Consider the following 23,580-nt stretch of genomic DNA (forward strand, 5'->3'; position numbering starts at 1 on the left):
GAAATAAATCAGACAGAAAGACAAATACTGTATGATATCACTTCTGTGTAGAATCTAAAAAATACAACAAACCAGTGAATATATAAAAAAAACGAAGCAAACACACAAAGAAAACAAACTAGTGGTTACCAGGTGGGAGAAGGAAGAGGGGAGGGGCAATACTGGGGTAGGGGATTAAGAGGTACAAACAGTAGGCATAAAATAAGCTACAAGGATATATTGTAAAATACAGGGAATATAGCCAATATTTTATAACTATAAATGGAGTATAACCTTTAAAAATTGTGAATCACTATATTGTGTACCTGTAACTTATTCTACAGCAATAATACTTCAGTTAAAAATGGGAAAAATAAAAAAAAATACTTATAGAAAAAAAGAGAAATTAGAAACACATTGGGGAATCTCTCTTCGTGTGTGTGTGTGTGTGTGTGTGTGTGTGTGTGTGTGTGTGTGTGTGTGTGTGTGACAAGTTCTACTCCAGGTAGTGGGTGTGGAAAGTAACACAATGTCTTTTCTTTCAAAGGAAATCTTGGTGACTCCATTTTGCTCTGGTTTTGGCTGAAACGCCCCTGCGACTCCCTTCCTCTTTACCTCTTTTCCCAGCAACAATTTGTTTCAATTAGCCAACCGGGAAGAATGTGGGCCCTGACCTGACCAGTGGGAAGGGTCAGGTACATCACCTGCATCAGGGATAAATAGGGGAGGGTCCTTTGTTCGAGCGTGCGCGTTTTGGAGCACCCGCACCCTTCTGCGGAAGTAAAGAGCCTTGTCGAGATTTCTCCCCGTCCACGTGTCTCACTTTCTGACACTGACGACCCGAGCCAGAGTTATCTTAATTTCCAACATGGGTCAGAGTAGAAAGACAGCAGGCTTTGCGACAGGCAGCTCCAAACATGAACTTCCTTCATCATTTATTAGCTCAAAGGAGACAGGCAAGAGATAATCTTCAAATCTGACTCCTCATAGGCAAAATGAGAATAAAAATGTCTAACTCAACAAAAAGGTTTGATTTTAGAATTTAATTAGATTATATGGGCCACTTCTCTGGTACCTAATGTCAGTAATATGGAGTAAATGGAAGCTATTTTTCATTTAATCCTTAGTTTAAAAAAGAATTTAATCAGGTCCCATTTGTGTATGTTTGTTTTTATTCTCCTTACTCTAGGAGGTGGGTCAACAAAGATACTGCTGCAATTTATGTCAAAAAGTGTTCTGCCTATGTTTTCCTCTAGGAGTTTTATAGTATCCGGTCTTACACTTAGGTCCTTGATCCACTTTGAGTTTATTTTTGTGTAAGGTGTTAGAGAATGTTCTAATTTCATGTTTTTACATGCAGCTGTCCAGTTTTCTCAGCTTGTGCACAGTAAAGGAAACCATAAACAAAACAAAAAGATGACCCATAGAATGGGAGAGAAATCTTTGCAAACAAAGCAACTGACAAGGTATTAATCTCCAAAATATACAAACATCTCATGCAGCTTTATATATATATATATAAAACAAATCAAAAAAATGGAAAGCTATAAATAGACATTTCCTCCAAAGACAAAAGATAGCCAAAAAGCACATGAAAAGATGCTCAACATAACTGCTTACTAGAGAAAGGCAAATCAGAGCTACAATGAGCTATCACCTCACACCAGTAAGAACGGCCATCATCAAAAAGTCTACAAACAATAAATGCTGGAGAGGATCTGGAGAAGAGAGGACCCTTCTACACAACTGATAAGAATGTAAATTGGTTCAACCATTATGGAGAACAGTATGGAGGTTTCTTGTAAAAACGAAATATAGAACTACCATATGATCCAGCAATTCCACTCCTGGGCACATATCCAGAGAAAACCATAATTTGAAAAGATACATGCACCCCAATGTTCATCGCAGCACTGTTTACAATAGCCAAGGCATGGAAACAACCTAAGTGTCCATCAACAGAAGATTGGATAAAGAAGAGGCGGTACATATACACAATGGAACATTAGTCATAAAAATAAGGAAACAATGCCATTTGCAGCAACATAGATAGACATAAAGTAAGCCAAAGACAAGTATCATATGATATCACTTATATGTGGAATCTAATAAAAATGATACAAAGGTAACATTTATAAAACAAACACAAAGATTTTGAAATTAAATTTAGGATTATTGAAGGGGACACTGTGGATGGGGGAGGGATAAATTGGGAGCATGGGATTAATATACAAACACTACTAGATATAAAATAGACAACTAACAGGACCTACTATAGTGCAGAGATGTTTTACTCAATGATCTGTAATAAGCTATGGGGTGGTGGTGAATGGATATATGTATAATTGATCCACTTTGCCGTAAACATGACACCAACATTGTAAATCAACTATACCCCAATAAAATTATTTAAAAACAGAGGCAACATTATGCATATAATATGGGCTAAACTATTCAGAAGCCATATGGAAAAAAAAAGATGAAGGAAATCGGCCAAACTATTTAGTTTCCTTTGTGCGACAGAATACAAGTTGCTATTTTCTTCGTTATATCTTTCTAAACCTTAAAAGCTATGTAAAATTTGCTTATATATTATTTTAATTAAAAAAAAACACAAAGCAGAAGAAAACTAATCTCTCCCTTTAGGTAGATCCTTAAGGAGATGTTTTCATTACATCTTAGAAGATGGAAAACAAATAGTAAATTCATGAATTAAAATGCCCGATTTTTACTGTCCCCCAAAAAGGGGTCTCACATAATTTGCATGCCATTTCAGGGACTTAGTCACTGTTTGAGTGTTAAGATATTTAATCAGGAATAACGTTTAATTTCATTTGGCAAATGCTATCTATGCGTGACCACAGGAGTCTAACTATACTCAACCACTGACTCAGATTTGGCTAGTGGTCTTCCTGACAATGGAACCTGGTCATTACATAGTTTGAGACTGTATCCTAAGACAAATTTCTAGGAGAGTTAACAATACTTTTGCTTGTTAATATCTCAAAGTTAAAGAATAACTTTGAGGAGTTCCCATCGTGGCGCAGTGGTTAACGAATCTGACTAGGAACCATGAGGTTGCGGGTTCGATCCCTGGCCTTGCTCAGTGGGTTAAGGATCCGGTGTTGCCGTGAGCTGTGGTATAGGTTGCAGACGCAGCTCGGATCTGGTGTTGCTGTGGCTCTGGCGTAGGCCGGAGGCTACAGCTCCGATTGGACCCCTAGCCTGGGAACCTCCATATGCTGCGGGACCAGCCCAAGAAACGGCAAAAAGACAACAAAATAAAATTAAAAAAAAAAAAAAAAAAGGTTGTTAAAAAAAAAAAAAAGAATAACTTTGAGATATTGCCGTTAATAAAAGTTTTTCTTAAAGAAAATTGTATTGGGGTCATAATAGCCCAGGATTCTTACTTCCTCTCTATCGTCAGTAATCTTTACAGAAAATGATATCCTTGAAATTGTCTCTTTTTCTGACTTGTAAAGGAATTCTCTTAAGGAGAGATCTCTAACTGAAGGAAAGCAGATATTGATACAAAAGCTGACAGGGCAAGAAAGATTTTCTACATACAGATTGAGCTGGAACTTTCTAGGAAAAGATTTTAACCTTTTCTTTTATTGTGCTTCCTTCCTCTCAAATTTTCTGTGAAATGAGACCCTGAGAAGCAAATATCAAAGTTAAGAAATGTGTTGAGCCACTTACCCATGCAGTCTGGGCCCCAGTGGCCTGGACAGCACTGAGGCTGGAGATAGTCTTTCCTACAGATATGGCGGCAGCCAGGGAGAGACAGCGTGTACGTTCTGACCTCAAAGGGGTACCTTGGAGAGTAAAAGAGAGAATGTTAACCCTTGACCAGAGCAACATGGTTAATTCTGGGAGGTGAGATTGCCATAGATTTTTATTTAGGTTGGTACATTTGCCTATACTTTAAAATACATGGATTGGACACATTTTGCTTCCTAGTTAAAAATAAAGCTTGGTCATGAGTCATCTTTAAGAAGTAGAAGAAAAAAAAAAACAGGAAAGAATGAAAATAAGGGTGAAATATCTAAAAGTGTTAGAAGTGAAGTTAGCAGATGAAAAAAACATTAGGTTCTAGGCATGTGATAGAGGTGGGCTTCAACTTGTCACTGAGCATCCTAGCAGCCAATGCAAGAAGGGAAAGATCAAGAGTTATGTGATGCATAGATCTGTGGATTTAAACTGACCACTCAGGATTTGCCCATTTTTTGCAGATAACATAGATAGAAAATTTCTGTGTGAGAGGTGTAGTAGTGAGCAATATTTGCCACAGTTTTCTCTAGATAAAATCATGATTTCGTTAGAACAGTTTTTGTACCATCTGAGAAACAGTTCTGGAATAGCTAGTCTACAGAGGTTAAATACTTATCTATTCACAGACATCTCTTCATAGATGGCTTATTCCAGAACCTGACTTCAGTGTATCTAGAGCCATTATTCCATGAATATCATTTCTTTAATCCGGGCTGTCAAGAATAGTGTTATAGTGAGTTCAAGGTTGTATCCCTAAACCAGTCCCTGGAATGTAGCTGATTAATCCCAGAGGTACTGGCTTCATGGGCAGGTGAGTTGGAGATAGAGCTGACAATTTCTTTGGAAGGTTGAGCATAGTGGCAAGGACCTCTCTTCACAAAGAAGGGGAAAGGGAGAGCCAAAGACGGAACCAAATGTCCCCTCCAAAACCAATTTTGTCATAGAAAACAAACTTACAGTTTTCAAAGGGGAAAGGGGGAGGGATAAATTAGGAGTTTGGGATTAACAGATACACACTATAAGATACAGATAAACAATAAGGACCTACTATAGAGCACAGGGAAATATTTTCTGCACCTTGTAATAAACCACTAAGGGAAAAGAATACGATAAATAGGTATATGTGTATAAAGGAACCACTTTTTTGTATACTTGAAACCAATACAACATTGTCCAATTATATTTAAACAATTTTTACAGTAAAAACCAATCTTGGTTCATCTCTTCATAAATGAGTGGCAGATCAAAGGCCTCAATTTGAAAATAGTCTGAGTACAATAATCTCATCCTCTGTGTTTGGGGTTCGGGGGAGATGAGGGGGATGACATACAACCAAGGGCTCACTTTGGCCATGAAAAAAAATAACCAGAATAAAAATTATTAGTAAAGTCCCCGTAATTTTAGTCTTGAGCTCCAAAGCTTTCTGAGGTAATTTCTCAGAGAATCTGCTCGCAAACATGTGTCCACTTTGGTAATTAAGAGGTCAACAACCACATATGCTTGCTAATTCCAGACCAGTTAATGCTGGGAAACTTCTATTAAAAATGATGATTTGGGGTTTTAGAATACAGAACAGTCACATTAAGCAAATGTGACTTTAAAATAGTGTGATACAGTAGTGTTAACGTTTTCATTTTATACAAAATTCTTCTAATCCTTCATCCCTGGATTACAAACAAACTCACTGAGCACACTAATTTTTGAATTAGCAGCCTGTGTTAAAAATTGTGCTGGCATTTGTGCTGCATGGCTGCGTCCATGAGCAGGTGGGCAGAGCTGCTTGCCATCCTTTGCAAAGATGAGCCTTGGATTATATGAGTTTTGAAGCATGAAAGGTCACATAAAATGCAACGAAGCTGTAATACATTTGTCTTCCTTCTTTGGGCTCTAGTGAGTAATAGGGTGCCTAGCTAGTAAGTAAGATGACTATCAGACCCAAGGCTTTTAACATGCTCTGACTAGAACCTTTCCCAAAGGAAAACAAAACCCAGACTTTCAAAATAAAGAAAGGCATGAAGAAGGGAGAATATTTTGGTGCAATGCAACCCAGTTTTGTATTAAAATGTAAATCAGTACATTTATACTCAAGATTGTATTTGTGAGTTACTAAAATTTGGGCTCCATGTGACCTTACAGTGAGAGAAAACCATGGGAATGCCTTGTAGTTTTTGAGTTGAGAAATTTCAACTTAGATGCACATTCCCTTGAATTCCAGGACTCCAGCACACATATTTTATCATAATGAATACCTGCAATCTCGGACTCCTACGGTGCCATTGGTAATCTTGGTGTAACCATCTGGGCACTTCGTTCCAAAGTTGAGTGAGCAGGGTTGGCACTCAGTCCTCATTATAAGGACAGCTTTCTTATCGCACCTTTTTGCCTGTGAAAACATTAAAAAAAAAAAAATCAAGTCTTCTTAGCAGAGCCTGGGTTGGCCAATCTTCTCTGTTAGCTTCATGTCAACTAAACGATGGGGATGGCAATGAGGTGCCTGGTAATGACTGTTTCCATTTTATCTGCAAGAAGTGTTGGGATCCACAAGCAATGTCTGCCGTGGCTGCGGGTGAGGGAAGTTGCTGCCAGTATCATTCATTTGCCATCACTGAAAAGTCTGGAATCCAGCCAAGTAGGGCAATGTCACTATTTACATGTATCCAAGTGGGAACATGAAGTATACTGTAGGGCACCCTCTTCGAATGGGAAACTGTAAGCAGGCTATTCAAAGTCAATGGGTCGCAGATCAAGAGATCTCAACAACATTCTTTCAGCACTGATTCCATAGGAATAGTATAGTCTACGTGCTGTATACTATGAAGCATATAGTTTCTGCTCCAAAGGTGTTTGCAATCTTGGATCACAATCCAGCTAGAATGTAGGCTCACTGAAGGAAGTGATCTTTTTCTGTCTTGTCCTCTGCTGTACTCTAAGCACCTTGAACAATATCTAGCACATTTAATACTTAGTGTTTTTGTAGTGTTTAGTACTTGTTGATCAAATGAATGACTTGTGGGAAACCACATGGACATACTAGAAATAGGCACTTATCAGTATCAATTGGCAGAGAATTCACTGCTGAAATGAATGATTCAGACACACTTTGGTTGTCTTCAGGATCCCTCCCATCCTCTGATCCTCCATGGATTTCCTCCTAAGTTTCCTTTGTCTCCCCATCAAGGTTAAGCAGCAGCAGCAGCAGCTTTGGACCATGAAGAGATACTCAACTTGGAGACTCTTTTAAAGCCCTAAGCTTGAAATCAAGCTCTGTATCTTGCTAAGCGTACAATCTTAAATGATCTCCTTACTCTCTGCCATCATCTGTAAAGGGGAGGTATTACTAACCACTCCACGGGTTATATAGAGGCCTGAGTGAGGTGACACATGCAAATTGGCTGGCCCAGTATCCGGAATGTCCCTGGCCAGAAATGCCAGTTCCCTCAATGCCTCTCTGTTCTTACCTCTGTGTTTGCTTGTTGCCCCTCCTGAGGGGCGTATTCTTTCCCCTCCCCTTGGCTACTCAAACCCGGCCCCCTTCTGCGCCCCACGGACCACCACGTCCACAACACACCCTCATCTCCTGCTTCCCTCTCCCTGTGGTTGGCCGGTGGAGCACGTTTTATTGTCTTGCTCTCCATTTAAAAACCCCTTGTGGGGAGGACACTTTTCCTGCTTCTTTTGTCACCTCATAGCTTATCCCCTGGCCCCAGCACTAGGCTAGGGGTAGTGGGAAGGTCATAACTCCTTCTAAATTCATTGAAATATGTAAAGGCTACAAAAGAAAGCTTATATTTACAGGGCAATTTATGGTTATGCAGACTTCCCAAAGATTCATCTTCTTTGACCTTGACTTCCCTAAAGATAAGTAGGGCAAGTATCACCCTACTTTTAGAGGGAAGAAAACTGAGGCGGGGGTGGGGATCTCAGCGACTTGCCCAATGTCACGTTAAGTTAGTGGCCTTCCGATTCCTTGATCAGCCACTGCTCTTCACCGCACACTGTAGAGTGATAGAAAACAATGTTTCTAGCGGCAGCTTTTATTTGGTGATCATTGTGAACCAGGATAGTACTAGAATGTTCTTTGCGGAATGATAAATGCTACTCCTAGATATTGTTTGAATTAACTCCTTTTGATGATCAGGATGCCTCTGTGTTTTTTAAAGCAGGATTATCTTTATATTAGGGTTTCCCATTTGGATAAGTACAGGGGTGGCATTACTTTCTTTTCTTAGTAAGCCAGAATTAATACTGTTTTCAAGAAATCTCTTGACTTTCAAATGGAATGGCTCATTCTCTCTTCCACGTGGTCCCATCTGAAGAGTGAACTCTGCTTTAAGCATCAGTCAAGGCCTGACTTCTATACCCAAGCAAGCGCTCAGTGATGATAACGGTGATGATGAGGGTAATTACTGCTGCTTGTGGAGCAACGTCGGGGAGAAATGGGAGCTTAGTGGGCCTGAGTACCTCACTCAGGGCCGAATGGCTAGTAAGCCATGGAGCACAGTCACTGGTCCTTGGAAAGTGCTGTTAAACAAAGCAAAGCCCAGACGTGCCTCTATCCAACCTCAGAGCTAGAGCACCTAACCATTACGCCATCTTCCAATGTTTTAGTGAAAAATATTATCAGGCTAGAGCCAACTGATGTTGATAAAAATTTGCCCAGCACAGATGCAGAATCATGTTTATGTTTTGTTATAAATAGAGCAGAAACCATATCCTGTGAAATGAATTTTAAGTAAATCACTCAGGTTGCCTCTCACACACCCTCTTTTAGTCTGGACTTGCTACAGAGCTGATATGGAACTTGCTGCGTGGTGATAACTCACAGGAGCCTGCTGGACAGGCGGGCGTGCTGGTGTACTTCGCGCGGGCTATTGATTCGACGGCCCTGGGGACTTTTACTGCCACATGTGGTGGGTAGATGGGTGAATTCCTGGCACATTGGGCGACACTGTGTCTCCATCACCCAGCTTGGAAGCCCCAGAGCTCCTCTCTACTCTTCTCTCTAGAGCCACTGTTGTTTTCTACCTCCAGAAAAGTGCAATGGGAAGAATTCAGTACTAAGGCTTAAAACACACTAACAATAGAGATGGCAAAATTCACAGAGAGAGGAACGTTAGCGCTCAAATCCGATTTCAGGGGTGGCGTTTTAGCATGGAAGAGAACCAGCTGGCTTGGTTCCCCTTTAGACAGATCCTCTTTACCGTCCTCTTTTCCACAAGCTTTCTATTTTATGCAGCCCAGAGAGTATCTTTACCCATAACAACATAGGAAAACAAAGTTTTTGAGGAGTTCGTGAAAAGGAACAACATTTTTCTAAAAAATGCAACTTAATCATCTTACCTGCTCTGTTGTTTCAGGCAGGGAGCAGAGATTTTGTGCCACCAGTCCCAGGAAAAAAAGCATTAGATTTTGTAGCATGGCGAGGACGTTTTGGCTCCTTCTCTGTATCAGGCACCTGTCAGAACTATTCAGCTACTTTAACTTCGTTTGATGCACGCCCAAGTGAATTCTTTCTCATCTCCGTGTTTGCTTTAAATTTTTTCTTCTCCTTTTCCTGGATTGAAACAGATATGAAAGCCCTGCCTCCTCTAGACAGGAAAAATGGCCAATCTAGTGAAATCAGCCACTCTCAACTGTATACATGTCCTGGCTCAATGACAGGATATCCTGAAGGGGCTCAGGCAGAGACATGATCCGGAACTTCTGTGCCTTATGAAAGCTCCTGCCTCCTACCGTTCTGCCCATCCTGCCACTGGTCCTGCCTGGTCCTGGACCCAGGCCCTGCCAACGTCTATACAACCACACCATGGAAAACTGCAGGCCCCTCTCTCTGAGCATGAAGGCCTGAGCTAGCCCTCGGGCAGAATATGCAAGAGTGCCCACAATTCCAGGCAGGGAGAGGATTTTGCAGAAAGCTGGGTCATCGACTTGGACTAGGGTGGTAGCAAACTACCACAAATCTCTTTGCAGATGCCAATGGGTGGGTTTTTGATTCTTTTCCCCTCTTTCAGGTTACTTCAACAGCAAATAACTGAGTTTATAGGTTTCATCTAAGCTTCAAGGCCCGGATCTAATGCACCTCTTTTAGAAAAGCTTCCTGTCCTGTCCCGCTCCTTCAGTATCATCTTGGAGCCCATCTCAGCATTTTGCACATCATGCGATGAAAGCTGACACAGTCCTCTGGGCTGCCTCCCATGGCCAAATGTGAATTCCTTGAGGAGAGGGGCCAGCCTTCCTCTTCTGTATTCCCAGCAGCTCGGAGCAGAGACCTGCATTTGCAAATAAAAGACATAATAGTAAGTTTTTGGCAAACGATGGCTATTTGCTACTCGCTTATTCTAGCCTTCTCCACCGACGAACCTGTTTACTCCGCATAATGCTTGGTGAAACAGGCCAGTTCCTCTCATTTTACAGACAAGGAGACTGAGGCAGAGAGGTTAGGCAACCTTTCCGAGGTCACACAGCTAGTAGGTGGGGATCCAGTTTTCAAACTGGGTGGCTCCACAGCCAGTCCTATTAACCACCACCTTTTGCCGTCTAAAACAGTATTTAATGGGAGTTCCCATTGCGACTCACCCGAAACGAATCTGACTAGCATCCATGAGGTCGCAGGTTTGATCCCTGGCCTCAATCAGTGGGTTAAGGATCTGGCGGTGCCTTGAGCTGTGGTGTAGGTTGCAGATGAGGCTCAGATCTGGTGTTGCTGTGGCTGTGGTATAGGCTGGCAGCTGTAACTCTGATTCGACCCCTAGCCTGGGAACCTCCATATGCTGAGGGTGCAGCTCTAAAAAGACAATCAGAAAATAAATTAAAATTTAAAAAACCCCAGTATTTAATGAATAAGTAGCCAGGTGAGACCAGGTGCTCTGGTCCCACTGACATCATGGAAAAGTGGCCTAGCACCACAAAGTATAAAATCTGGGTTCTCAACAGGGTAGGCTTATAAGTATACATCTCATGACACTGAGTCAGTTGGGAGATTCATGCAATTATAGAGACAATTTTTGTTGAAATAATCCTTTTTGTGTAAAATCTTTCTCTTTGGAGTTTTGAAACATTACATTATATTGGTCGATAATCGAAGACACTTCCAGGGCAGATAAGCCCTCAGAGGCTAACCCAGGGTCTGAGTGAGAAGATGCCAGATGAGGCAGTCTTTACGGTCCCCTGGTTCAGTGGATTTCAACCCAGTTTAGAATCTTGGAGGAGCTTAATTTTTTTTCCAGTGTCTGCCCTACTCCAGGACAATCAAATCAGATTGGGGGGGTGGGGGGGGAGGCACTGAAGGTTTTGTTTGTCAAAGCTTCGCAGGTGATTCCACTTGCAAGGATGATTGCTACTTAAGGAAAAACTATTGTGTAAAGTCACTGAGACGGATTTATCTGATAGCAGCTGTGTTGTCTTAACTAATACACGAGGGAGAGAAGTTGGAAGCTTGATTCTTTTTCTCTGAAAACCATGGATAAATATCTGGGACTTGGAATGGGTTAGATTCCTGGGGAAAACGTAAGATGAATCTATACTTCTGTTTTCTAAATAGTTGGGTAAAAGATGCTGCAGGGAAGAATTCTTATCAGATAATTTGGAAAACCCTGCCTCTTCTGTCCTTTATGGGTTGACCATTCTCATTAACTCACTAAATTTTCTGAGAAGTCCTGCAGCAAGACATAAGGCAGAAAAACCAAAGAACAGTTCACCTTTGCCTAAAGCAGTATTTTCCAAAATTTTTAGACCAAGAGATGTTTTCTCTTTGGCAACTAATCTTAGCACTCTAGATATACATTCTATTGATCTTAGTAAAATACTATCCTAGATTTTAGCAGGTTGAGTATTCTATTTTTAAATTACTTAGAAGCTAACTTGCCAGTGGCCACGGGGATTTCACAGTCCAGGACCTGTTCATACGCTTTATTAGTTGTATTAGAAATGCATTTTTAAACACATGGCTTTATTTAGCAATTGCCTGGCTCACAGACACAGATTTGTGGTTGCCAAGAGAGAGGGGCCGTGGGGGAGGGATGTTTTGGGAATTTGAGATCAGCAGAGGCAAACTATTACACATAGAATGGCTAAAAAACAAGGTCCTACTATATTCAGTATCCTCTGATAAACTAAAATGGGAAAGATATATAACAATCATTTTGCTTTGCAGCAGAGATTAACGTTGTAAGTCAACTAACTTCTATAAAATAAATTCAAAAAGTATTTTCTGAGGAGTCCCCATCATGGAACAGCGAAAATGAATCCGACTAGAAACCATGAGGCTGTGGGTTTGATCCCTGGCCTTGCTCAGGGGGTTAAGGATCTGGTGTTGCCATGAGCTGTGGTGTAGGTTACACACATGGCTCAGATCCCATGTGACTGTGGCTGGTGTAGGCCGGCAGCTATAGCTCTGATTTGACCCCTGGCCTGGAAACCTCCTATGCCTCGAATGTGGCCCTAAAAAATATATATATATATATTTTTTTTTTCTGAGTAATTTTATATCTGTTAGGCTTGTTTGATTGCTATGAATAAAGGTTCTGTAGGTTGTTTCAAATCCCCAACACTGCTTCCCCAGTGTTACCTGCAATGAACAGGTCCTTAAAATGGTGCGTAACACACAGTGGATGCTCATTTTTGACTTTATCTTTTAAAGATGTCTGTTGTCACAGACAACAGCTACAGGAATCCCTACTCTTAGCCCATTGTAGCTTCCAGGCAGCTCTTGATTTCCTCTGTCCTTGGGTTGACCCAGTTCAGCTGATATGCGTGTCCTCAGCGGGGGGCAGGATGTCACTTTCTTTACCGTGATCCATATTGTTTTTGATGATTATTGTAATGTGTCCCTCATCAAAGTTATTTCGAGCCACAGGGTTTTTAATCAACAGTACTTCATAGGCAGTTGTTCTCTCCAATATCCCCTCTACTGTGCCGCCAGCAGTTATTTAAGACCTGGGAATGGCTTTCCTCTCCCCAGGGCTGCTCTTCTCCTCCTACTGCTTCCTCCTTCCATTCCCCTGGACTAGCTCTCACCTCCTTTGCCCCAGTGATCAGCAGCAACAACCTGAGAGGATTAATATCCTGATTTGAATCCGGAGTCTTTTTCCAGAGGAAAAAAGGCAAAAGAAGGGCCAGGATACCTCCTGGGTAACACTGCTGGGCATCCTCTGTGGTTATGGATGCTGAGTTGTTAGTGCTCCTTTCTCAGTATCATGTCAGTCCCTGAGATTCAGTTCTTGGTAACTTTACCCAATAAAGCATTTCACTTGTGCTTGGAGCAGCATTCCAAGAACGGACAATCATCATACTGACCGTTACCATTCTCAACATCACCGACACAAACACACACATAGCTTTTACATGTGCCAGACAATTTGGTTTTTTGGTGCAGCATGCAGTGACTTGATTTGGGATTTCAGTTTTCAGACCAGGGATCAACCCCAGGCTGCAGTGGTGAAAGCACTGAGTCTGAACCACTAGACCCCCAGGGAACTCCCCGACACTCTTAATTTTCAACCCTCTTATTTAATCTTCACCACAAGCCCAGGAAAGAGGTATAATTACAGTATACTACCCCATTTTGCAGATGAGCCTGAGGCAGGCAGAAGTTGACTCACTTGTCCAAAATCACAAAACTAGTAAGGGGTGGAGCTGAGATGTGAACCCAAGCAGTGTGAAGCCACAGGTTGATGCTTAGTAACCATCCACAGGACCTGCTTCGGAGCTTGAATCTTGAACAAGGACCTTGTAAGGTAACTTTTGGACCTTGTAAGATAACCACAAGGTTAGAGTTTATGCTTCTCAAATAGAACAAACCTGTTTACCAGGGATTAACTGTTATCTTTTGCTTTGCAGGGGGAAAAAAAAGACAAGAAATTGACATGTAAGGTTAATTTCCTGGTTAAGACTCCTTTTTCATTCTCTTGGCAGCTTTTACCAAACTCTGAAGAAAAAGATCTCAGAACGGCAGCTGGCTGTTGATCTTTCTTGAACAGTTAGCTAGAAAACTGAAACAGTTGCTTCACATAGCTTCAACAGATCCAAAAACCGGTAGAATTTTTCCAAATGAAAATGGGGCTCTGGGAAGTAAAAACATAGAAAAGAGAAAATAACGAATCCCTGAAAACTTTCAATATGAGAAACCATTACCAAAGCAGGTTTGTTTTACCTGACGCACAGCAAGCCAAAACGCCCAAGTGCTGAGGTTTGTAGCAAAGAGGGTCTATTCACAACGGCAGCCAAGCCAAAAAGCCAGGGAACAAACTTTAAACCTACCCTCCAGACGCAATTTATGGGATAAGGAATAAAGAGGAAGGACCAGCTGGAGCGTGGAGGGCGTGGAGGGCGTGGAGGGCGTGGAGGGCGTGGAGGGCGTGGAGGGCGTGGAGGGCGTGGAGGGCGTGGAGGGCGTGGAGGGCGTGGAGGGCGTGGAGGGCGTGGAGGGCGTGGAGGGCGTGGAGGGCGTGGAGGGCGTGGAGGGCGTGGAGGGCGTGGAGGGCGTGGAGGGCGTGGAGGGCGTGGAGGGCGTGGAGGGCGTGGAGGGCGTGGAGGGCGTGGAGGGCGTGGAGGGCGTGGGAGATGTTTGGAGGGCGGTGGTTCTTTACAGTCTTAACCAGCTCGGCTCAGACTGGGGGGCGCTGACTCCAAGTCCTGGAAAACAACGCTGGCACATATCTTATTTAGGCTGCTACGCGGCGCTTGGAGGACCTGTGAGTGTTTGGGAATTACAATTCCAAGGGCCTTGCTTCCTGAGGGCAGGTTACAGGGGAAGTGGGTTTTACTGATGATTACCCACGGTCTCAAAATCACAACTATTTGAAAATGCCTCTTATCCCTAGTCAGACCCCTCCGAGCCTAATGTGGTTCTTGATAAAAATTGATTTTTATCTTATTACTTTTGGAAATCCCCTTTAAGATGGGGTGCCCACCGAGAACTCCTCAATATTTCATCTGCGGAGGCTGATAGACAGGAGTTTAAGCCTTTTCTGTGGCATCAAGAGGTGCCGAGACTTCGAATAATGAACTTAACTGAGCTTCATTTGACTCATCTGCAGTATGGAACTAATTAGGCTTGTACTGTAGGGTTGCTATGAGGATTGAGAAAAATATGTTCAGGTTCACAACAGATTAATAAATGCTATTATTGAAACTAACACAATATTATAAAACAACTATACTTAAATAAAAAATAAAAATGCTATTATTCTTACCTTGTAACACCTTCCCATTTGTTAAAGGTTTTCAGCTAAGATAAAGTGGAAGTAAAGAGCTTATTTATTTATTTTTGGGTTTTTTTTTTTTTTTTTTTTTTTTTTTTTGGCTTTTCTAGGGCTGTTCCTGCAGCATATGGAGGTTCCCAGGCTAGGGGTCGAATCGGAGCTGTAGCTGCCGACCTACTCTAGGGCCACAGCAATGCAGGATCTGAGCCTTGTCTGCAACCTATACCACAGCTCAAGGCAACGCCAGATCCTTAACCCACTGAGCAAGGCCAGGGGCCGAACCCGAAACCTCACGGTTCCTAGTTGGATTCGTTAACCACTGCGCCACTTCGGGAACTCCGAGAGCTTTTTTTTTTTTTTTTTTTTGATGGTAATGACATACAGTGAAAAAGGACAAATACAGTATTTGTCCTTTTATATTTGGCTTATTTCACTTGGCATAATGTTTTCAATGTTCACACAAATTGTAAACAATTTTATTTTTCAATCGCATTTTTTCTTATGGGTGAGAAGCTCTGCAATATGCAATCCTTTTCCATTTTTTAAAAGTTTTATTGTAGTTTACAAGATGGTGATAAATTCTGCTGTACAGCAGAGTGATTCAGTTATACATACACACATATCCATTCTTTTTTCAGATTCTTTCCACACATAGGTTCTTGATAAGATGTAAATTCTGGCTAAGGTGGGACGAACAGAACAAAACAGACTCTCAGAATCTCAGCTCACTATTTCAAGTAGTATCAAAGGTAGTCTCCCAGGAGAAGAGATGTGTTTTTCTGCCCTCGCTTGTAGCTTTCATGCTGAGTAGGCATTTTCAGCAGAATCCAGTTGTATTATAGGAATCGCTTGCTGTTGATTCTCCTGAATATTCTTTTCATGTGCTCATTGGGAAGAATTCTTGACCCCTGAAACAGCTTGTCCAGAGTACAGAATATTTTCTTCTCTCCTTCACATCAAATTGCAACATTGAAACAATTCAACAACTGTTTATATTCCAGATAGGGAAATTACTAAAAAGAAATCCACATTTGTCTGTTCTTTTTTTTTTTTTTTAAAGCTCTTATTTGTACCCATGTGCTGAGCAATATTGAATTCTTTTTTCTTTGTCCTTCTTCCTTCCCTGCTTTGGGTAAAAAATATCTTGCGCTTTTCTACATCAAATGATTTAAGCCAAAGAGAGAGTAGTTTGTAGTTTCATACCATGTTTTGAAATAACTTCTTCAAAAAGTTTTCAAGTGAAAGTCTAAATAATATTTTAATTGGCCTGACTTATATAGATAGTTGTCCTGCGTACTCCCAAATGCATTTGATTGTGTAGACATATGTCATGTCTAACAGGATGATTTTTTTTTGGGGGGGGTTGCTATCATACTGTAAATTTTACTTATTCTTTCATTCATTCAACAGATATTTATGGAATACCAGACACTCGTAGGCTCTGAGGACACTGAAGTGGGTAAGTCATACTGCATTGTGCATAATAACTTCCACTGCACTTGTGCACATATCATCTTGCTTCAGTTTTACTATAACCGTGTGAAATAGACTGGGCAAGAGGTAATGCCTTGATTTGGTAGATGTGAAAGTGGTGGCATAAAGGGATTCAGTGTCAGTTAGCTTGAGCTGGGAGCAGACACTGGGTGATGTTACTCTAATTGTGTGCGTTGCCTCTCAGGATAGACCACCGTCCAGATCCATGAGCCTTAAGCTAATGAAGGGATTATCGTGGTTCATCTAATTCAGCCATTACAATGGTGAACTGAATTGGTCCTATTTGTTGTCACACGAGAAAAGGCCACAGCCCCAGAGGTCCTCAAGAGCAACCGTGAGGAGTATGGTTGGGATCCAGACAACCACAGGCGTAGGTGGCTGTGGGCCAGAGCTGGAGTGTCGCTGATTCCCAGTGGTCCGTTGCAGGATCTCCTGGTCTTATTGTCCACGGCATAGCTTGACATGGGCAGACTGGATGGACAGAGCCTTCCTAGTCTATGTCAAAGGACCTAGCCATGCTCCAGGGCCAGGTACCACACCAGCTCTGCACAGCACACCCCTGCCATGCACGCTTCTCGCTTAGTAACTTGTCCAGGTCTTCCCTAAAGAGCCATTTGATTAACTCCTTTATTTCCTTCAAGCCCTTGTTCAAATCCCCCCTCTCCAGGAGACCCACGCAGACCACTCTACTCCCACTCCACCTCTGCTGCTGCTTAGCATGATCATTCCCCAAGTCCCCAGACAATCCTCAAGTTTATTTTGTTGTTTGCTGCCTCTCTCCGCAGTTAAATATATGTTCATTTAGGGCAGAGATTTTTGTTGTTGTTGTTGTTTGTTTTTTTGCCTTTTCTAGGGCTGCACTCTGAGGCATATGGAGGTTCCCAAGCTAGGGTCTAATCAGAGCTGTAGCCACTGCCCTACACCACAGCCACAGCAACACCAGATCCAAGCCGCATCTGTGACCTACACCACAGCTCACGGCAACGCTGGATCCCTAACCCACTGAGCGAGGCCAGGAATGGAACCCGCAACCTCATGGTTCCTTGTTGGATTCATTAACCACTGAGCTATGATGGGAACTCCCTAGGGCACAGATTTTTTACTCTGATTACTTAACTGATAAATATCTGGAAGAGTGATATATAGTAAACGTTGAATACAGATCCTTGCCAGAATAACTCACAGAAGTGGGAACTTCTCAGCTGTATAGATAATCAGGTTAGATAATTCAGGTAAAATTCCACACCACTCCCCAAACATTATTGAAACATACTCTTCTTTTTTCTTTAAGTTCCCTGAGCCCCAAATTAGTTCTTTATGCTTTTGACACCACTCAGCTCTGCTATAGCATCTTCTTCTAAACGAATCGTTCTAAAATTTCCTTGTTTTTTGGTAAGTTTTTCCATATCGCATTCCTTTGGATTTTTTTTTTTTTTCTTTTTAGGGCCACACTTGTGGCATATGGAAGTTCCCAGGCTAGGGGTTGAATCCGAGCTGCAGCTGCTGGCCTACACCACAGCCACAGCAATGCCAAATCAGAGATGCAGCTGTGACCTATACCATAGCTCACAGCAAGGCCAGATCCTTAACCCACCGAGCAAGGCCGGGGATTGAACCTACATATTCACAGATACTAATTGAGTTCTAAACCTGCTGACCACAGCAGGAACTCCATCTCCCTCCAAACTTCTTTAAGCCTTGAGCACCTTTGGTGATTGGCTTGAATTCTGGGTGCATCCAAGAGGAATATAGATAAATTACATTTTCTCCCCCAAATAATCTGAATTTTCTTAAATCCTTCAGAAATTACTTTCTCAAAGGAAACAGAAACATTCTAGGATTTTGAGGAGAATGTGGCAGCAATATAGTTAAGCTAAGATTTATTGGAGTTCCCGTCGTGGCGCAGTGGTTAATGAATCCGACTAGGAACCATGAGGCTTTGGGTTCCATCCCTGCCCTTGCTCAGTGGGTTAGGGATCCGGTGTTGCCGTGAGCTGTGGTGTAGGTCGCAGACGTGGCTCAGATCTGGAGTTGCTGTGGCTGTGGTGTAGGCCGGTGGCTACAGCTCCAACTCGACCCCCAGCCTGGGAACCCCCATCTGCTGTGGGAGTGGCTCAAGAAAAAACAAAACAAAACAAAACAAAAAAAAAAGATTTATTCTCATGGTGCTGCTTTGCTTTGACTCTTTCATCAGCCTGCAGAGGGGAGTATCAGGCTGAACCATGTGAAATGTCACTGGTTAGGTAAAAAATGGACTAATCCTGGCAATTTCATGTGGTGTACCCTACATGTACCTGTGTAGCACTATGCGTGATTAGAAAAGAGTTTAAACTGTTATGTAGAGAGACCCCCTCTTAGTCCGTTGCCATTTCTCAGGGGCCGAATTTACAGGGAGGTTCTTATTGTGAGTATAAGATACCAGGGCTCAAGGGCCTATCATTTCAGGCTGAAATACTGTGTCTCCAGGTGGCATGTACACTGGGGCCATGGCATTGCTTCTCCTTTATGCTTCCAACCTACGGAAAGTGCTGAGCGCACAGACGAGTAAATAAACGTCCATGCCTGTACTTGGCCCTGAACGCCGCTCTTGGTTCCTGTGCTCCTGCGCAGCGCTCTGAGAGAGTCAATAAATGCACCCGGTGGTCCTTCGGAACTGACAGGGCAGAAGGGTTTCCTGCACACTCATCAGATCCTGGCCCTTGCAGGAGTCAGCTTTCCCAAGCAGGGGACGTGTCCAAACACGTGTCTCCCTGTGCTCCTGGCCCTTTCCTTTTCCTTTGTGAGGTCAAATCTTTCCATGCAGTAAACTTTCTTTTTTTGTGATTTTGTTTTTCCTCTTTGTGGAGACCAGTCAGCAGGTCCTGCTTCAGGCAAAAACTGTAAAATAGGCAAAGTGTCTCTTTGGCTTCCCCTCCTCCCTCCCCATCAGCAGTCTCCCTCCTCCCAGTTCATTCATTCCTTCTACCAGGGTTTATTGGGTGCACACCATCCCCTGGGCACCTTCCTAGTTGGGATGTTCTTAGGTTATTATTATTATTTTACTTTTTGTGGAGTGACATTTAGATAAGAAAAAAACAACTATGCAAAAGTCAGAGGGATGAGCATTACAAGCAGAGGGGACAGCAGGTGAAATTGCCAAAGATGGGAACTATGCCACACCTGTGGCATATGGAGGTTCCCCGGCTAGCAGTCTAATAGGAGCTGCAGCTGCCAGCCTACACGACAGCCACAGCCACACCGTAAGCTGCATCTGTGACCTATACCACAGCTCACGGCAATGCCAGAGCCAGGGATCGAACTGCATCCTCATGGATACTAGTCGGGTTTGTAACCCGCTGAGCCAACAACAGGAACTCTGGTTAGGATGTTAATTCAGGATAACATCCTAGTTCTTAAATAGGATTAAGTATTAATCAACCAATTCATAGCTGGTATTTTTTGGTATTTGGGTTTTAAGCTTTGGTATTTACTTGATCATCGTGAACATTTATCCTCCCAATTGCTCAAGTCATTTTTGTTTTTCTTCCTTTGTTCTCCGCCCATAGTACCAGCAGCTCCTGTGGAGTCTACCTTCACCATGTGATTCTGACCGTTTCTTATCACTCCCACCACTGTCCCCTTGGTTCCAGCTGCTGTCATCTCTGGCTTTCAGTATCATAGTAGCATTGCAGCTTCTACTTGAACCCCCTCCTTCCACCTCTGCCTCGTGAATCCATTTTTTAAGCAGCAGTCAGAGTTGTCTTTTAACCGTATAAGTAAGACCAAGCATTTACAGCTACAAACTCCTGAATGGCTTGCCATCGCACTTCAACCAAGCATCCGCTAGGCGCCATGGCTTGGGGTCCTCCATGATGGAGGCTCTGGTCCCCCCCCTCACCCTGGCTCTGTCCTGAAGCACTTTCTAATGCCCTTGGCTGTACCCATCCTGCCTTTCCTCTGTCTCCCACACCTCAAGATAGTTCCTGTCTTTGGCATTTTCACCTGCTAGTCCCTCTGCCTGGAATGCTCTTCCCTCTGGCTTTTGCATAGTTGTTTTTTTCTTCTCATCTAAATGTCCCTCCACAAAGAGGCGGCCCCCCATCACCTAAGATGAGGTCGACTACTCCCTGTGTCACTTCACTTTAGTTCTCCGCAGAGTACTTATCCCATGCGGCAGAGTCTTGTTTGTTACTGGCTTTCTTTGCCCCACTGGAGTGCAAGCTGCATGAGAGCAATTTTTCCTAGGCATTTCCTCAGTGCCTGATGCATAGTAGACAAACAGTAAATTATCGTTGAATGAATTTATGAACATTCACATGCCTGGGACTTAATGTATGTCATCTAGTTCTCTCAAAATTCCTGTGGAAAGGAATGATCATTTTCTTTGTTTTGGAAATCACAAAGACGGAGGCAAGTAGAGATCTTTAAGGAAGGCCAGGTGCAGAATGACAATGCAGGGCCCTTAACAAATTGTTAGGAATGTTAAGACAGAGGCAGCAGGGCTGAGTACAGAGGGTTTGGAGAGCTAGGAAAGGCATAGTAAGTAGGGAAGTCAGCGTAATCCTCACTGAAGAGGTGAAACGTGAGAAAGACTCAGAGGTGGTGAGGGGATTGGCTGAGTGGATATCCGCGGGAAGCATTGCAGGGAGAGGGAACAGAAGGAGCAAAGGCCCTGGGGTGGACGTGGAAGTGGGGTAAAGGTAAAGGACCTGGGTGCAGCTTCTGGGAAATGCTGGAGGGCTCTGCTTAGAGGAAACACAGGGTCCCTCTTCTGTTGGGAACCCATTATCCTAGCTGCTGTGCTGAGAATAGACCTTGGCGGGGCAAGTGAAAAAGACCTCTCAACAGGCTATTGCAACAGACCAGGCAGGAGATGATGCTGGCTTGAACTGCGGGGAGGGGTACAGAGATGGTGGGAAGGGGTCAGGAGGGCCAAAACCTTTGTTGCTAGTTGGATGAGGAGTGAATCAGAAAGAGAGGATGACGGCGGAGCTTTTGGGCTAAGTAAGCCAAAGGATAAAGTTGCTGTCCGTGGAGACAGGAAGTTGTGCAGGGGGTACCGAGGAGTTCAGTTTGGGATGTGATACACTGTAGATGGCGATGAGCTCTCCAAATGCAGATGTCAAGGGGATAGTTGAGTACATGAGTCTGGAGTTAGGTAGACATTTGAGACGTCGCATCACGGTAGGTTGTATTTAGAGCCATGGGGTAGGGTATGTCATCAAAGAGTGCAGGTCCGTAGAGAGCTCCGGGGACACTGCAGTTAAGAAGTGCAGGAGGACTGGGACAGGCAGGAGGGATGCTCACCTGTGTCGAGTGATGACGTGAGGTGGACTTGACCCTGAGAGACAGCAGTGAGTGACGGCTGGGAGCGAGATCCTAATTCTCTGCTCAGGGGTTGAACCTGGGCGGCCTGAGTGAACACCAGGAGTCCTAGCCACGAGACCAGCTAGAAGCTTCACGCAGAATTGCCCTGATTCTGGCCCCCTGTTGAAAGCAAGACTGTTGCAAGGAGGCAGAGACTGTAAAAACAGGAATAAAGTTTATTGTTGGAGATACAGTACAACAGGTGGGAGAGCCCTCAGAGAAGTAGTCAGTTTATCTAAGGCGGAAGCAGAGGGTGCTCCACACCCAAAGGAGGAGAGGCCCGAGGGTGATTTCCACCGCGTGTGGGGGGCGGTTCTTCGGGCCTTTGGCCAATTATCTTGTTTCGTCTTTCACACCTGACGGGACCCAGGAGCCCGTGTGCATGCACGTTGGCCACCGGGGATTCCAAAGCAAGGCCTTGTGGGAAGGTTACCTAGACTTATTCTGACCCACGTGTAGCATCCTAACCCTGAGGATGGGAAGTATGTGACCTTTAGGTCTTTTGCCCAGGAAAGGTTTAATTATTTGCCTTGGCCTGTTATTTTTTCCTGGAAGTGTAGCTAGGGGGCTGGTTGTAAATGTTTGTCTTGGAGTCCACCTAGCTCCTGCCTCAGGAAGTATAAATAAGAGGCTAGTTGTACCTATCTCCTGCCTCAAGAAGTATAAACAAGAGGCAAGTTGTAAGTATTTATCCTGGAGCCCATCTGGCTCCTGCCTCAGAGTAAGGTGAGGACTGAGGCTAGCCCTCTGGGCTTAGCAGTGTGGTTTTTGGTGAACTCGGCAAGAGCAGTTTCAGTGGAAAGGTAGGGAAGAGCGCCTGATTGGAGTAGGTTTAAGATAGAATGAGAGCAGAGAAATTGGAGATGGAGTAGATTTCTTTTTCATTGGATCCTACAGCAGATGGGGAGCAAAGAAATGATGCACTAACTGGGGAGGGTGGGGTTGGAAATGAGTCAAGGAAAGACTATTTTATTTTTGTCTTTTTTTATTTTTTTATTTTAAGGGCAGCACTGGTGGCATATGGAGGTTCCCAAGCTAGGGTCAAATCGGAGCTGTAGCTGCTGGCCTACACCACAGCCACAGCAACATTGGATCCGAGCCGTGTCTGTGACGTACACCACAGCTCACAGCAATGCCAGATCCTCAGCCCACGGAGCAAAGGGATCGAACCTGCATCCTCATGGATACTAGCTGTGTTTGTTATTGCTGAGCCATGACCGGGAACTCCAGAGTTTCCTTCCTTTCTAAGGGTGAATATTTCACTGTGTGTATAGTCACATTTGGTTACGCATTTGTCCTTTGATGAGCACTTGGGTTGACTCCACCTGTTGGCTGTTGTGAACAGTGGCGCTGGGAACATGGGTGTACACTTAGCTGTTTGAGTCCCTGCTTTCAGTTGTTTGGGGGCTAAACTTGTGGACCCAAATAAAGAAGTAAATGGAGGGGAGCTCAAATGAGCAGAAATTCAGTTTTTTAGGAATAGCAGAGGAACTGCAGTTTGGGAAACTCAGGCTGTACAAGCCGCTGGTGAATCATGGAGGGTTTGGGGTGGATTAGATTTACAGGCAAAGAGCAGAGAGCCCAGCCCAGCGTCCAGCGGTGAGTTCACTGGCTTGAGGATGGGGAGAGATTCTTGGTGGATGTTGATTCGTCAGGAGATAAGTCTCTGTCTTCTGTAGATTAGGCGTTTATGGGAAATTGGTCTGTTTGAAAGTTTCGGTCCTCTGAGGGCGCGTGCATGAGGTTCTCATTTCGTTTTAGATTGACGTTCTCTTGCATTCCCGGGAGT

General features: G+C 43.5%; 2 protein-coding genes across 3 annotated transcripts in view; one reads left to right on the plus strand and one right to left on the minus strand.

Annotated features, from left to right (window-relative positions):
* The window catches only part of STAB2 (stabilin 2), a 174,409-nt gene extending 165,113 nt beyond the window's left edge, over positions 1-9,296 (minus strand). For both annotated transcript variants that reach the window (XM_084957343.1, XM_021092647.2), the window contains exons 1-3: positions 9,091-9,296; positions 6,000-6,133; positions 3,679-3,794 (exon numbers count right to left, since the gene is read on the minus strand). In XM_084957343.1, the coding sequence (XP_084813469.1) occupies positions 3,679-3,794; positions 6,000-6,133; positions 9,091-9,168 (328 nt within the window). In that variant the 5' untranslated portion in view covers positions 9,169-9,296. The remainder of the gene's footprint in view (positions 1-3,678; positions 3,795-5,999; positions 6,134-9,090) is intronic.
* Positions 9,297-9,910: 614 nt separating this feature from the next.
* The window catches only part of LOC106510400 (uncharacterized), a 422,513-nt gene continuing 408,843 nt past the window's right edge, over positions 9,911-23,580 (plus strand). The window contains exons 1-3 of the mRNA XM_085024903.1: positions 9,911-9,954; positions 14,042-14,441; positions 16,362-16,410. Coding sequence (XP_084881029.1) covers positions 9,911-9,954; positions 14,042-14,441; positions 16,362-16,410 — 493 coding nt within the window. The remainder of the gene's footprint in view (positions 9,955-14,041; positions 14,442-16,361; positions 16,411-23,580) is intronic.

The sequence above is a fragment of the Sus scrofa genome, chromosome 5, assembly GCF_054392235.1.
Source record: "Sus scrofa isolate SSC_HxYL_T2T_F1_AM1 chromosome 5, Sscrofa_HxYL_maternal_Yorkshire_Landrace_v2.0, whole genome shotgun sequence".
Taxonomy (NCBI): domain Eukaryota; kingdom Metazoa; phylum Chordata; class Mammalia; order Artiodactyla; family Suidae; genus Sus; species Sus scrofa.